This window comes from Mirounga leonina, unplaced genomic scaffold, assembly GCF_011800145.1.
Source record: "Mirounga leonina isolate KUSES-001 unplaced genomic scaffold, KU_Mleo_1.0 Mir_101595, whole genome shotgun sequence".
Lineage (NCBI taxonomy): Eukaryota > Metazoa > Chordata > Mammalia > Carnivora > Phocidae > Mirounga > Mirounga leonina.
Genome location: NW_023270158.1, coordinates 4,715,028 through 4,728,540, shown reverse-complemented (window position 1 = coordinate 4,728,540; position 13,513 = coordinate 4,715,028). Strand labels below are relative to the sequence as shown.

At 54.0% G+C, this 13,513-nt stretch overlaps 1 protein-coding gene across 8 annotated transcripts in view; it reads left to right on the top strand.

Moving 5' to 3' along the window:
• Window positions 1-4,107, top strand: part of PHKA2 (phosphorylase kinase regulatory subunit alpha 2) — a 75,451-nt gene extending 71,344 nt beyond the window's left edge. For all 8 annotated transcript variants that reach the window (XM_035000364.1, XM_035000391.1, XM_035000399.1 and 5 more), the window contains 3 exons: window positions 2,064-2,117; window positions 2,735-2,935; window positions 3,437-4,107. In XM_035000364.1, the coding sequence (XP_034856255.1) occupies window positions 2,064-2,117; window positions 2,735-2,935; window positions 3,437-3,607 (426 nt within the window). In that variant the 3' untranslated portion in view covers window positions 3,608-4,107. The remainder of the gene's footprint in view (window positions 1-2,063; window positions 2,118-2,734; window positions 2,936-3,436) is intronic.
• Window positions 4,108-13,513: the final 9,406 nt, after the last annotated feature.

Below are 13,513 nucleotides of genomic sequence, written 5' to 3'. Positions count from 1 at the left end.
AGCTTGGCCACTGTACTGCATTTCACTGGCCTTGTCGCTGCGAGCACACACTCCTAGGGAAACGAACCACCCCCTTAATTCCTTTGTGAGGCATGGTGGCACCTGCAGGTATTAGCATGTGGCTGCAGAGCCCGCAGATACGGCTCCCGAACTTGGGGAGCCCCCAGCCTAGAGCAGGGTTTCTTCACCTCTGATGTCTGGCACCACTGACATTCGGGGCCGGGTCATTCTTTCTTTGTGGGAGCTCTTCTGTGTATTGTGGGATGTTAGGCAACATCCCAGGCCTCGACCCACTAGATGCCAGTAGCACCCCCACGCCCACCCCTAGTTGTGACCATCAGAACTATCTCCGGACATTGCCAAGTGTCCCCTGGGCAGCACTGTCCCGGCTGAGAACTGCTGGCTGAAACCACAGCAAGTTAGATCGGGCGGCAGCCCAAGTTGTGTGGGACCACCTTTGACGTATTTCTGGAACGTAGAAAAGTCAGAAGTAGACAAAAACCGGAGAAGGCGGGGAAGGCTTTTGGATGTGACGTCGGCGACCTGCAATGGCGGCCCCAGGCCTTAGCTTCCTGCGTGTTCAGGGCAGGCGTGGTGTCCACACCATTCAGCAACATGACGCGGGCACCTCCTGTGTCTGCAGGGCACCGTGTCAGGCCCCAGGTGCTCCGAGGCACAATCCCCACATACCTGGGGCCGCCTCTGCCTCTCCACCTAGAGGATGCGGACCCCAGACCCACTCCCTTTAGCCAGCTGTCCCCTATGCCTGTGGCCATCCGACGGGGCTGCAGCTCCCAGCGGCCTGGGGCCGTGGCGGTATCAGCAGAGGTCATCAGAAGCCACAGCCCACACTGCACTCACCGGAACACAGCAGAGTCCGCCTGCGCGCGTGAGCAAGGAGGGGACAGCGGCGAAGCCACGCCCCTTTGTGCACCCCAGCCCCGCCCAGAGCACTTGTGTGTCCCCCGGGATCCCCGCCCCCCGGCTCGTCTTTCCTTGCACCCAGGCACGGACTGCCTCAGTTAAAAGCTTCGGTGCAAATTAAGAACCAGGGGTAGTACTGGTTTTTGTTTCTTTGGTTTTTTTTTTTTTAAACGATTTTTGTTAGCTCCTTTCAGCACAGGAGAGGAGAGGAAAGTCATCCCGAAGGAGCACACACTACAAGCCCCTTCCCAAAGGCACAGCACCTTTCGGCCGTTTTGTTTCTGGGGCCGGGGCCCCTGGTCCATTAGGGGGCTTCAGCATCTCTGCTTTGTGGGGACTGAGGTCTTCACGGCGCTGAGCACGGGGAGGTCAGGATGGTCCCTGTCCTCACGCAGCTGGTCCCCACACGGCAGCAGAGTGCACGAGAGCCGTTCTCCGCCTCTGCTCACGAGGCGCGGGCATTTGCCGCCACCCTGTCCTCAGCCCGCCAGGGCCCTGGGATTTAGCAGGCAACCAATTCGAATTAGACTAGAACAGGCTTCCTAGAAAACCTCCCCACTCTTCCTGGGGCATCATACGCTCCCATCCAGACTTCTCCTAGTTCGATACCAAGACACTTTTATTACGAAAAAGCAGCATTTTGTGTCGAGCCGGCACTTGATATTTATATACGAGGGTGCGCGTGTGCATGTCTGTGCATGTGCTCGAGTCTTTTGTGATTGGTGCTTCTTATAGTCATCTCAAAATAGATGCCTGCAAAGGCACAGAAGTATCACTTCGCCAGCAGGAGCCATGAAAATCTCCCTTTATGTGGCACCAAAGGGGGCCTCACAGCCGCCAGGGCCTGGTTGCCAAGTGAAATGCGGAGCTTCCACGGAGGAGGACCCAGCAGCTCCCCGGGCCGTTATTCGCGCGCGATCTGAAAGATGCCTGCTGCCTCCCTAGAATTGCTCCATCGAAAACACAGCCTGGGGGCAGTGAGAACAAGCTCTCTAAAAATAACACTAGCAGTCTGGCGTGCTCAGCCCTCATGCCGGTTTCCAGAGCAGAGGGACTGGAGTGTGTGCGAACGTGTGTGCACAGTTACTAACCAGGTTCTGGAATCTGACTGAACCGTGCTGTGTGTGTTCTGCTTCCAGTGCCACGGTCTGTCCATCGACGGTTACGTGCTCCCATCGTCAGCGACGAGAGAGGTATGACGGGAGAACGCCAGCGCCCACCTCCTGCGGCTCTCCCCCCAGTGCTCTAGGGCGTGCTTCCCACCTTTGCCAACATTGCCTTTTCTTTGGCCCCTCAGAAACTGCGTAGCTGACTGTCAAGAGCCTTACCTTTGCCCTTTAAGGCACTATTAAGAGAAGAGGGAAGCTGCACGCCCCACACGTTGGAGCCTTGTGCAGCCTCCTCCGGCCCCCTCCGCCCAGAACAGTCGTCTTTCTGGTTTCCCTCCCCCGATTCATTCTTTCACAGACTGAGTACTTAGTTTTTACCCCGCCCAAGACCCACTGCTATATGCCACAAGGAGTGATGAAGAAAGAGGAATAAGCCAAGGGCCCTGTCCCCTGGATGCCCCAGTCCAGTGGGGTGGGCAAATCAAGTTAGGACGAGGCCAACTCCACCCCCCCCACCCCCGCACCTCGAAGTTGTCGGCCTCCCACTCCAGAGGGTTCTGGCTGGTGGCATCGAGAATGTGGCCAGAAAGGAGGCAGCATTTGGGCTGAGCCCTGGAGCCAATGGATGCCGTGGCCAGTGCTGGGAGCAGGGCTGGCTGTCCTCGGCTCCTTCCTGACCCTTCCGCCGGTCCCTTTGGCAGATGACCCCCCAGGAGATCAAGTTTGCCGTCCACGTCGAGTCGGTGCTGAACCGCGTGCCACAGCCCGAGTACCGGCAGCTGCTGGTGGAGGCCATCATGGTGCTGACGCTGCTCTCCGACACCAACATGAACAGCATCGGGGGCATCATCCACGTGGACCAGATCGTGCAGATGGCCAATCAGCTGTTCCTGCAGGACCAGGTGGGTGTGCCCAGGCCCGCGCAGTCACCCCCCAGCCGAGACGGGGACAGAGGCAAGGTAGCAGGCTGGCTGGCATGTATCTCTGTCAAGGCTGAGGATTCTGTATCCAGTAGGAAACACTATTCTCAAAGAAAATGTCATCACAGATGGTGAAAAAATGTCAACCGTTTGGTTAGAAAAATGGCACAGTGGCCACTTGGGAAATGCAAAGATCTTTGGAAACGGACAGACTCATTTTGGCATAGGTTTGGCATACGTTTGTGCCGGCGTTGAGGTAGAGGGAACCGTCCTCTCGTTACAGAGTCGGTAACGCACTGCGGACGAGGGCACGCGGGAGCAGTGTAGTACCCAGAGGAGAGGCTGGATGTCACCCCGGGCACTCTGGGCTCCTGCCCTTGGGCTTAGAGCCCTCCTCTGGGGGCTGTTGGCTTCCAGCACATACGGGCATCCCAGGGCTTGAGAGGGAACTCTGTTCACTCTTCGCCTCTTTTCCTGCTGCAGATGTCAATCGGAGCCATGGACACCCTGGAGAAAGACCAAGCCACAGGCATTTGCCACTTCTTTTACGACAGTGCTCCAAGTGGCGCTTATGGGACAATGACCTACCTAACGAAGGCAGTGGCTTCTCATTTGCAGGACCTGCTGCCCAGTTCAGGCTGCCAGATGCAGTAGGGCCTCGCTGCTGTCAGTCTGTCACTTGCCCCCTAGCCTCGTCGGGAACCGTCTGTTCTCCAAGGTCCCCTGTGTTGGCGCAAAAGCCTGTCCCATCAGAAACCCTGGCTGGGAGGAGGTGGCAGCAATGGACCTGAAGCCAGTGTGTGTCCAAGCCACAGAAAGAGCTGAGCAGTCCTGTGCTCCCCCCCGGGAGTGCCATGGGATCGCTGTCTAGGTTCGCTTCGCTGTAACATTTGCCGCAACATCTGGCCTCGGAGTCTGAAGAGGAATTGGAAATTGGTCTCTCTTGAGGGCAGTGTGAACAGAGAAACCAGCTTAAATTGGCTCTCGCTGAGAGCTACTGAAATCAGTCGGATGTGCTAGTGGACACATCTAAAGATGGGAAGATCCTTCCAGCAGCGGGCATGGACCTTGACAAGGGGAACATCTTAACAGGATGCAGTCGGTCTGTGGACCAAACGGTTTACCAAATAGAACAACTCTATCTTTCTGTGGAAGTTTGGTTTTCTTGTGCCTTGTTTTCTTTCTAGGGCTCGTGTCGGTTTTTTGGCGTAGCTACCTGTGTGCGACAGCATCCTCTCTTGCCGAGATTCAGAAAACTGCTTGCAGTTAACTTTGGCTTGTGGTCTCAAGGATTTTATCCTGGCGCCTTATGAATTAGAGATTTCTTCTGCCTTATAAAAAAAAAAAATCCCACATCTTCTGGAATATAGCACAAAAAATAAAAAGGCAGGGGAGGTGCCAACTCTCCTTATAGCTGGGCCAACTGTTGTTTGGGGGCTGGAGCAGCAGGGAGTCCCTCTGGAAGGCCTGTACCCCCTACCCCCGCATGGGGTGGCCACCGGAGGAGTACACGGTGCCAGATGCCCAGGAGAGGAGTGGTGCGCACAGAGCCATTCCCTTAGAGGCCTGGAATGTCGAGCAAGGCCAGATCCTCATAGGGCAGGGCCTCGCCGTCTCTGGCCAATGTTTGCAATGTTTGGTGAATGGAGTGTCTCTCTAGGCACTGTCTTACCTGGGGCGGAGGGGGGGGTGGATGGGACAACAACAGGGAACAGTTTGTGTGAATGACGGACTTAGGAGGCAAGCCGTTGCCCGGTGGTTAAATGGTGAGCTCCAGCTGCTGGAGGGTGACAGGTTAGATTTGTGATGACTCTGCCTCTGAAGTGGGAACGTGGCCACTGGATCGTTGTTGGCTCAGAAGCTTATGTGAAGGTGGAGAAAGCGGATGCTCTAGCTGCTTTGAGGGGACACGGAGGTGCCGGGTGCCCGGCGGAGTCCAGATGCAGTACTGATCCTTATTCTTGAAGCAGGAGAGGCAGGGTGGCCTCATGTTCCTGATACTTCTGCTAAAGAGCCTCTCTTCAGGCTGAGCCCCAGGGAGAGAGGGTCTAGAAACACAGGGCTCAGTGCTCCTAACCTGGGCTCGGTGGCACACATGCGCCTTCGGGACCTTGTTTCCAGTTCTTGAAAGCACGGTGCTTTCTTTGCTGAGGCACGGGGTAGTTACATAAAGAACCACCCCAGAAGCCATCAGTTTCTGCTCCCGCGGACTTCTCCTCCCCTTCTCTTCTTTCCCTTCCCTGTTCATGTCAGCACACGTTGCACACTTTCCGTGCCAGGTGTGGGAACACAAAGCTACAGGAGATGTGACTCGGCGCTCGAGGACCTCAGCCCGGCAGGGAAGGCAGAGTGCGGCGGGGGCGGTGGCCGAGACCCAGTGCCGTGGGACCAGAAGGTGGGGCCTGCCCGCAGCGCTGGCGTCGGAGCCAAGCTCAGAGACCGTGCGGGCCGCCTGGCCTCCGGCTCCTGCCCACGCGGCACATGGCCTGGCCTGGCGCCATGCTCCCTCACGCTCATGCGGTGCTTTCTGCTCGTGCCCCGTCTTTCCTGGGAGGCCTGTCTGGTCCCGTGCGCCTCCGAGGGTCCGGGGCTGGGAGGTGGGCCCGGCTAGCCTGGTTTCACAGTAGCAATTTCATAACCTTTATTTTGGGGGTCTTGAAAACATGTCTAGCATGGACGAAGCTCACGTAGTTCACCCGGTCAACTTCCTGGAGGATCGTTTCAAACGCAATGTAAGAAAGGCACAAGCTGTGAAAGTCGCGGTTGCTTCTTGGGAGAGAAAGCTCAAGAAGAGTTACAGCCCTCCAGAATGAGCCAGATGCTAATTTAGAGCATCACCTGCCTGGTGACGTGCGAAACCGCAGATGCCGCGTTCGGGCTCACCAACGGGGACGCGGGCCGGGAGGAGCGCCATAATAGGCAGCTCAACGGAGCCTTCGAGTCACTCTTTTGAAGACTCTTTCAAATGAAATCCTGAAATAGTATTGCATTTCCACAGGCATCAAGCTGTCAGCTTCAAAGAAGGAGAACAGCCTTCTGAGGCTTGATCCCTTTCACGAGCAGCTGAGGCCCACGCCACAGAGAGGAACAGATGCTCGAGGGGGATGGCAGAGGCCCCATGCTGCCACCATCCTGGCCCCGGCCCGCTGGGCTTCCACGCCAGGAGGGCGCGGCCAGCGGCCCCTGCTGCTCGTCCCTCTATCCTTCCGTAGAGCAGAAAGGCCGGTTTTGACCTTTACTGGGCCTGGGAGGTAGCATATTCTTTCTCCGAGCCAGGAACAAACATTTCTTTTAACATCCGTTGAAAATCTGTTGGCCGCCGCACCTGCTGCTCACCTTGGCTTTGACCCAGGTGAAGCCAGCAGCAAGGACGAAGGTTCTGTCTCAGAGTCAGACTGGCCTTCCGGCCTGGCTCTGTGACATGGGGGTGAGTGACGTAGCCTCTGTGCACCCCAGTTTGCCCATCTGTCAAAGGTACACAAGGCCTGCAGACTGGCACGGGACTAAGTGTGAGGGAATCACAGGGATCCCCTTCTACTCCCTGCCTCTGGCAGTCAGAGCCTGGGGCTCCCCGTTCACAAGAATCCGGATTTGCCCGATGGCAACCCCCAGCCAGGCCAAGGGCCAGAGACATACGGGTCTCCAGGTCATGCCCGTGTCTCCTGGGGTGGGCATCTGTCAGTTTTCTGGGGCCTAGTGAACGGAAGGAGATTGTTACACATTAGGTGCCTAAATAGGATTTAAATGCTCCCTGTGTTTAAAAAAAAAGAAAAAAAAAAGACCAGATGATCAGGAGGCAAGAGAAACAGTTCGTCAGCTGATTGATGCCATTTATTTCTGGACAAGACGACAGGAGGCTCAGCCTCCCTTGGTGTAAATTATAGCAGAACCATCGTTCGGTTCTATAGACCCGTGCGCACAAATCTGGCAAATAGCTTTTGTCTTCCCTGCTTCCTCGTTGTCAGAGGGTACAAAAGTCTCCCAACCCCTCGCCTGGGTGCCATTATCTCTCAAGGTGACTCTTAAAGCTTTTGATGCCCCTGCCATCTGTTGTGCGTGTCTCTACTCTTTGCATGCTCCCAGAATGCCTCTGTTTGCCCGGACTTGACCACTGATTCCTCTGCTTGCCAGGGGAAGGTAAAGCCGCGCTGTCGCCCTCTTAAAGCCCAGGGCCCTTGTCCCCCTCAAAGCCATTCAGGAAAAGCCATTGGGTTAACCAAGAGTTCTCTGAGGCATGAGAAGAACTGAAACCACCGGAGACTATTCTGGAGTCTAACACACGGAGTGTCTGATGGTTTGGGAGAGGGAACAATTCCACCAGAGAACAACTGTGTGTGTGTTTTTCAGGAACATATGTGCAATTTCGGCAAAAACGGCTTCTCAGACGGAGTGGGGTAATCGGAACCAGTGAACTCTGAAGTCACGTGACGCATCCCTCCGCCTTACTGCAATCTGCCAGCTATTCTGAAACATGAGTTGCTCAGAAAGCATTTACTGTGGCCTACTTCAGGCCGGGCGTTGCTCGGCTCGCAGGAATATGGACAAGCGCGTGGGCTGACAAAACGCCGCTCAGTCGTGAAGGCCTCTGCGGAAGGGCACTGCCCAGCCTCCTGGGATGCCTTCCCGCCACAGGCCTCCCAGGCCACCCCCTAGTTGTCCGTTCTGTCCCGGGAACGTGTGTTGCAGAGAGGGTTGCTGCCGGGGAGTGGGGGGGGGGGGGGGGGGAGGGGGGGGGTAGCTCGGGGGGGGGGGGAGAAGGGTTTCATTGCACAGCAGCTCTGGGGGGGACTGTGCCTGGGAAGCGGAGGGAAGGAAGCAAATGCCCAAGACGGACCTTCCTCCACTCCTCCTGAGACGCCAGCAAGCTCCCGGAGCACCCCTCTCTGCGACCGTTCAGGGGCAGGAATCGGGGAGCTGGAAAGGAGAGGCCATCCGATGACTGAGGGGCGCTGCCCCCGACTCCGGCCCCAGACCACCTGTGGGCAAGCGCGCGCGTGCCTGCGCACAGCTGTCAGCCTGCCTCTGCCTGCGCCACGTCCGGCGCGGGGGGACCCCCAGCCCCGTGTGTCGTGGGCGGCCGGGGCGCCGAGGCTGGAAACCGTCCCCAGGGCTCGCCTTCGGGCAAGCCTTTGCCTGCTCCCGCCTGCCCTCGCAGAGAGGCTTCTCCCCGTCCCCAGCGCAGAGGGCTCAGACGGCAAGCACCCGCCCGCCTTTCAAGTCGGGGCCTTAGCAAGCACGGGAAAGACTGGGGCTGAGGCCTTCAGGTTCTGCAAATCGCTCAAAGGCTTCTTCCTCTGCACTTTAAATAGATGTGCTGTGCTGAGTTTTAAATTTGACACATCTCTCTTTTCGAACTTAAAAAAAGCACAATGGCAAGCAAGCAAGCAAGCAAGCAAGCAACGTAGTGACTCATCCTCGGGAGGAAGGGAACGGCTCCCTGATCAGAAGCAGTGGTTAGGGGAACGTTCCAGGAGACTGCCAGGGGTTGTGTACCGTCAAGGCGAGAGAGTGGAAATACGTCGGGAACAGCTGAAGCCCACAGGATTGGCTCTGAAGAGTCCCTAGAATAAGCGTCTTCTGAGGGGCTTATTTCTGGGCCAGCCTCGGGCGTCTTGGAAAGACAGAGGAAGGTGGCAGAGATTTCCAAATGTACATCCCTCAGATATTGGTAAAGAACAACCTAGCTTCATCATACCTTTGCTTAGTTACTGGACCACTATTAGCACCAGGATTTTACAGATGGGGAAACTGAGGCTCAACAGGCATGTGGCTTGCATAAATTCTCCCACTTTAGATCCAGATTGAAGCCTATGTTTCAAGACTCCCATGTTTACCCAGATCTGGGCAAAGAACACTGCACTGCCTTTACAAATTTACCTCAGAGGAGAGACTCATTTCCTTGGTTTACACAAGGTTTGGATGGTACATATGGAGAGAAGTATTGCAGGGGACAGGGAGTCTCAGTTTAGCATACAGGGATTTAAAAAAAAACAAAAAACAAAAAACCGACGCAGCCTAAGATGATCCCAATCCTGTTTGCAAATGGGCAGCCTGGTGCCGTATGAAACACTCCACCCAACTCAAGGACTGGACACACCCATCCGAGCACTCTAGGTGCCTGGAGTGTGTGTCGGGGCCAGGGCTAGACTAACAGTGCTGTGGGCTTAGTCCTTGCCAGCCCCTCTGTGGCCCTCGGCTCCCCAGCTAAAGCAGGGAGGCCAGGTCCTGCCCCATTTTCTCTAAGGGTTTCAAATCAGAAGAAAGGCGGTCAGTGCTTTGGAAACTGCAAAGCTCTTAACAACTAGAGTACCTATTCATGTGGTCCCTGCTACCCTAGAGACCTTGACCGATGGCCAGCCTTCTGCAAAACTGTGATGGAGGCAGCGTTTGGCTTAAGGTGTCGTCACACCTGGCCCTGACCACCTCCTGGGCACCCTGGCCCTTTCCCTGCCGGGTGCTCTGGGGTCAGCCAGGCCTGAAATCAGGTCTCCAGGTTGCTGCTCAGGCCTAGGTACCTTCGGATGATACACAGTCTCCTGGTGCTGCAGTTTGATCCTCTGTGAAATGGGGTGGTGGTTATATAAGCTGTTGTCACTGGGCGGTACCAAATATTGGATAAGGTATATAATGTATATATAGTCACATCTGATAACATATATAAGCCACTGGCGTATGGCAGAGGCTCCATAGACAGTGGCTGCGGGTACCCCCCTGCTCTGGTGGCGCCCCACTTAGGTCTGCACGCTTCTGATCCCCATGGGAGGCAGCCCAGGTGCTTAGGAATGTGGGCTTTGGACTCAGGCCACTTTTAAGCTGTGCGGCCATGGATGGCCGTGGACATGAAGTCACTTTCTGAGCTGCGTTTCCTCGTTTGTCACATGGGGATAATAGTGCTCGTCATGTAAGGTTGTGGGGGACCACTGACAATTAGATAATGGGAGTTAAAAAAAAATTTTTAGAGCCGTCTATCAGGACTGCAACCTGGCAAAGCTTGGGTTGGCCTAATTCAGGCAACAGTTACTAACACTCTAGAGAGGTCAAGGTTACTATCCGCTGCTCTGCCCTGAGCAGGGCTCTCTGCTGTGGACCAAGGATGAAGCAGGGCGGATGGAGGGAGGGGATGGCGCTTTTGGGAAGAGGAGCGGAGAGCTTCAAAGCCCTATTTTCATCACCTTCTGAATTCCTTCTTCCTCTTACAATCTGTCACCAAGGGCCTGGTGTGAAAAGAGAGGTCTGGAGTCTGCTCCCCTGGTTGGGAGAGGTACTAAGGCCTTTGGAGAAGAAAGCGCCTGGGATGCGCACAGTCGTGGGGCCGGGCCACATAGGTGGTCCGGTCCACCGCACCAGGACGGCAGCCCCAGAGGGCTTGGGGCCCGGGAGCGGGCAGTGCACAGGGCTGCTTTGCCTGAAACCACGAGAGCCGCCTTGCATCCGGAACGGCTAAGAGCACAGGCCCGAGCTGGGGCTGGTGTGCCGGGCCCAAATCCTCCGTAAATTGGGGTTCATCCTAGCACTTCCACCTCATAGGGTTGTTGCAAGGATAAAATATATTAATATTCATAAAGTGCTTGGATATCACTTGGCACCATAGTAAGTGCTAAATAAATGTTCGCTTAATAAAAAAAATTAGACAGTGAAGGTAACCATTCAGTGAGTTCCTGTTTAAACACGACCCCTGAGGGCCTCCGCTCCCCTTCTGTCCTCACTCCAGCCAGTCTCCTATGTCCTCTGAGAGTTTTAGAGGAAAGCAGCCTTGCAGGCCCTTTCAGAGGCATTTGCATTTCCGGTCCCGTTTTAGTCTCCGCAAAAGCTCTAACTTGGGGAATTCTTAGCCTCTGGCCTAGACAGTGCAACAGAGAGAGGACAGGGCAGAGGAGAGGGGAGGGTAAAGGGCCCACAACCTCCACCTGGAGTGTTTTCTGCCTCAGTGTGGGCTGGCACTGTGAACTCTGAAGGCCTGTCTGCTCCCAGAACTCAAAAAGGCAGGATCCTACAAGTGGACAAATTCTTCAGTAATCTCTGGATACTTTGAGCTGTACATCATGGACTACGTAGCCATCAGTAGCTCAAACAATAAAGACACGGATCTACTTTAGCAAGAAGTCTGGCGCTGGGAAGTTGTGGGGTTGGAACCGTGGTTCAACAATGTCATAAAGGATCCATGCCCTTCCCATCGTCCTTCCCCATCCTCTTCAGAGTGTGGCGTCTTCTCTTGTGGTTGCAAGATGGCTGCCACAGCTCGAGACATCACACGCTTAAAAGACAACATCCCGACCAGGAAGGAGGGCAGAGCCTTCTTCTTGAGCTTCTCTCTCTCTCCCACTTCCCCCCACCATCTCCCTCCCCTTAGCAGACTTTCCCTTAATTCTCATTGGCCAGAAATGAGTCACATACCAATTTTAGACTGATCACTGGCAAAACCAATAAGGATTAACAGGACAGCTTTAGGAACTATGGTAATTCTAAATCTAGAACTCTCGTGGATCTGGGGGTAGAAGCCAGCTTCTGAGACCTCACCTGTCACAGCTGACACAGAATTGGGGTTCTGTTAATGAGGAAGAAGGGAGATGGCTGCTGGATGGGCAACCCAGAGCCTGTCATGAGCACTTAGCCCCCAGGTCATCATCCTGGCCTCTCTCATGCTTCCTGAAATTTCTCGTGCCTTATCCAGAGCCCTTTGCGGCTCGGGGTGAGCTGTTGTTCACTAAATACTTTGGATTTTTCTACTTGTTTCCATCAACTCTAACCCCTTCCCCCCACCACATTCTTAACCTCCCTACACGATGGGATAAAGCATAGAAACAGACAAGGTAAGACAAGCCCCAATCTAGGAGAAAAAGTTAGAAACAAGCTACAGAGAACGAGGATCACACAATCCACACGGCCGGTTAGAAGACACGCCAACTGGATTAATACAGAGAGATGTGTGCGGTTCGTCAGCACGTGAACATGAAAGAGGGACAGTAAAAGGATGAAAAGGCCTTCTCAGGCAGGTGGTAACCAGAAGCAAGCTGTGGGGACATCGGCTAAAGTAGACTTGAGGACAAAAAGTAGTATTAGGGATGAAAAGGCTGACTACATGAGGATAAAAGATGAAATTCACCAAGAAGAGATTTCCATTTTAAACACAGACGTACCCAGTAAAATCGCTTCAGCATATGTAAAGGAAGCATTACGAGAACTAGGAGGAGGAGCTGATGGATCCGTCCTCACAACGGGAACGCATGTCTTGACTACTGCTAAGCAGAGCAGCCCAAAAGCTCATCAAGGACAGAAGATCCAAATGACACAATCAACGACCTTTATCTAATGGACACCTACACAGGCCTATGCAACACTTCGAGAATACACATTTGGCTTCTCCACGTACACTTGGAGCATAAAATGGTGATTATATAATAAGCCATAAAGAAGGAACTAGTTAAAAATAAATACACAGACCACGATCTCTGACCTTTTAAAAGGTAAATGATGCCAATACATTTGGAAATGTTTAAATTGATAAATAACTCCCAAGCTAAAGAAGTCATGAAACCTTTAAAATATCCAAAAGTCAATGAAAAAGAAACTATCATGTATCAAAGCTTGTGAGATACGAAAAACCCAGTGCTTTGAGGGAAATTTATAACCTTAAATGCTTATGTTAGAAAAGAGGAGAGCCTCCAGATTAATGAGCGAGGTTTCCCTTTTAAGAAATTAGACAAAGAACAAAGACAATAAAAATAAGCACAGATTATTAAGGACACAAGAGAGATCCACGAAGCCAAAAGTTACCCTTTTAGGAAAAGTAACAAAATAGGTAAACCTCTGTCAAGGTTGCTCAAAATATTATGGATGGAAAGGGGGACATGACTGCGGGAAAATCAGATGTTTAAAAAAGGATAATAAAAGAAGAGCAGCAAATTCATCAACATGCTGCGATCTTGCAACGGAGACCAGAAGAGGGGTTGGCGACGCTCGCGGGGCCGAGCTTATGAGGGCTTCCCCGGTCTGTGCACAAGATGGCGTTTCCTGAGGGATTCAGAATGAATGAACCACTGCGATGCAACATGGGTGAATCTTAGCATCTTAGCAGTACAGCAGGATGTCCAAAAAGCCTGCAGACAGTAGGACACCCTTTTTATAAAATGAAAAAAATCTATGCGTATACTTTCTAGGAACACACACAGATGCAAAGACCATAGAGAAAAGGGGGAGAACAAAGTGTGGGGGCCGGGGAGATGGGGATGCGGTGACGTGGGGACCACCTGACCCAGTGGAAGTTATTGGCAAGGTCCTGGCTTTTTGTTCAGGATAGTGGGTTTGCATGAGCTTATTATTAAAAATGGCTAGCTAAATTAGTAAATTGAAGCAGGTCATGCTGACCCGATGAGGAATGAGGAACATAGGCTGACGGGAGAAAAGAAAGAGACAGAAAAGCTAGCAAGCGTGCAGTCATTACTACATTTCCCCCGGAACCTCGGAGCTAGTGCAGTTGTGGCGGGGGGGGGGGGGGGGGGGGGGGCGGGGCGCCCCCCCCCCCCCCCCCACCCCCCCCCCCCCCCCGGGGCCCCCGCGGGG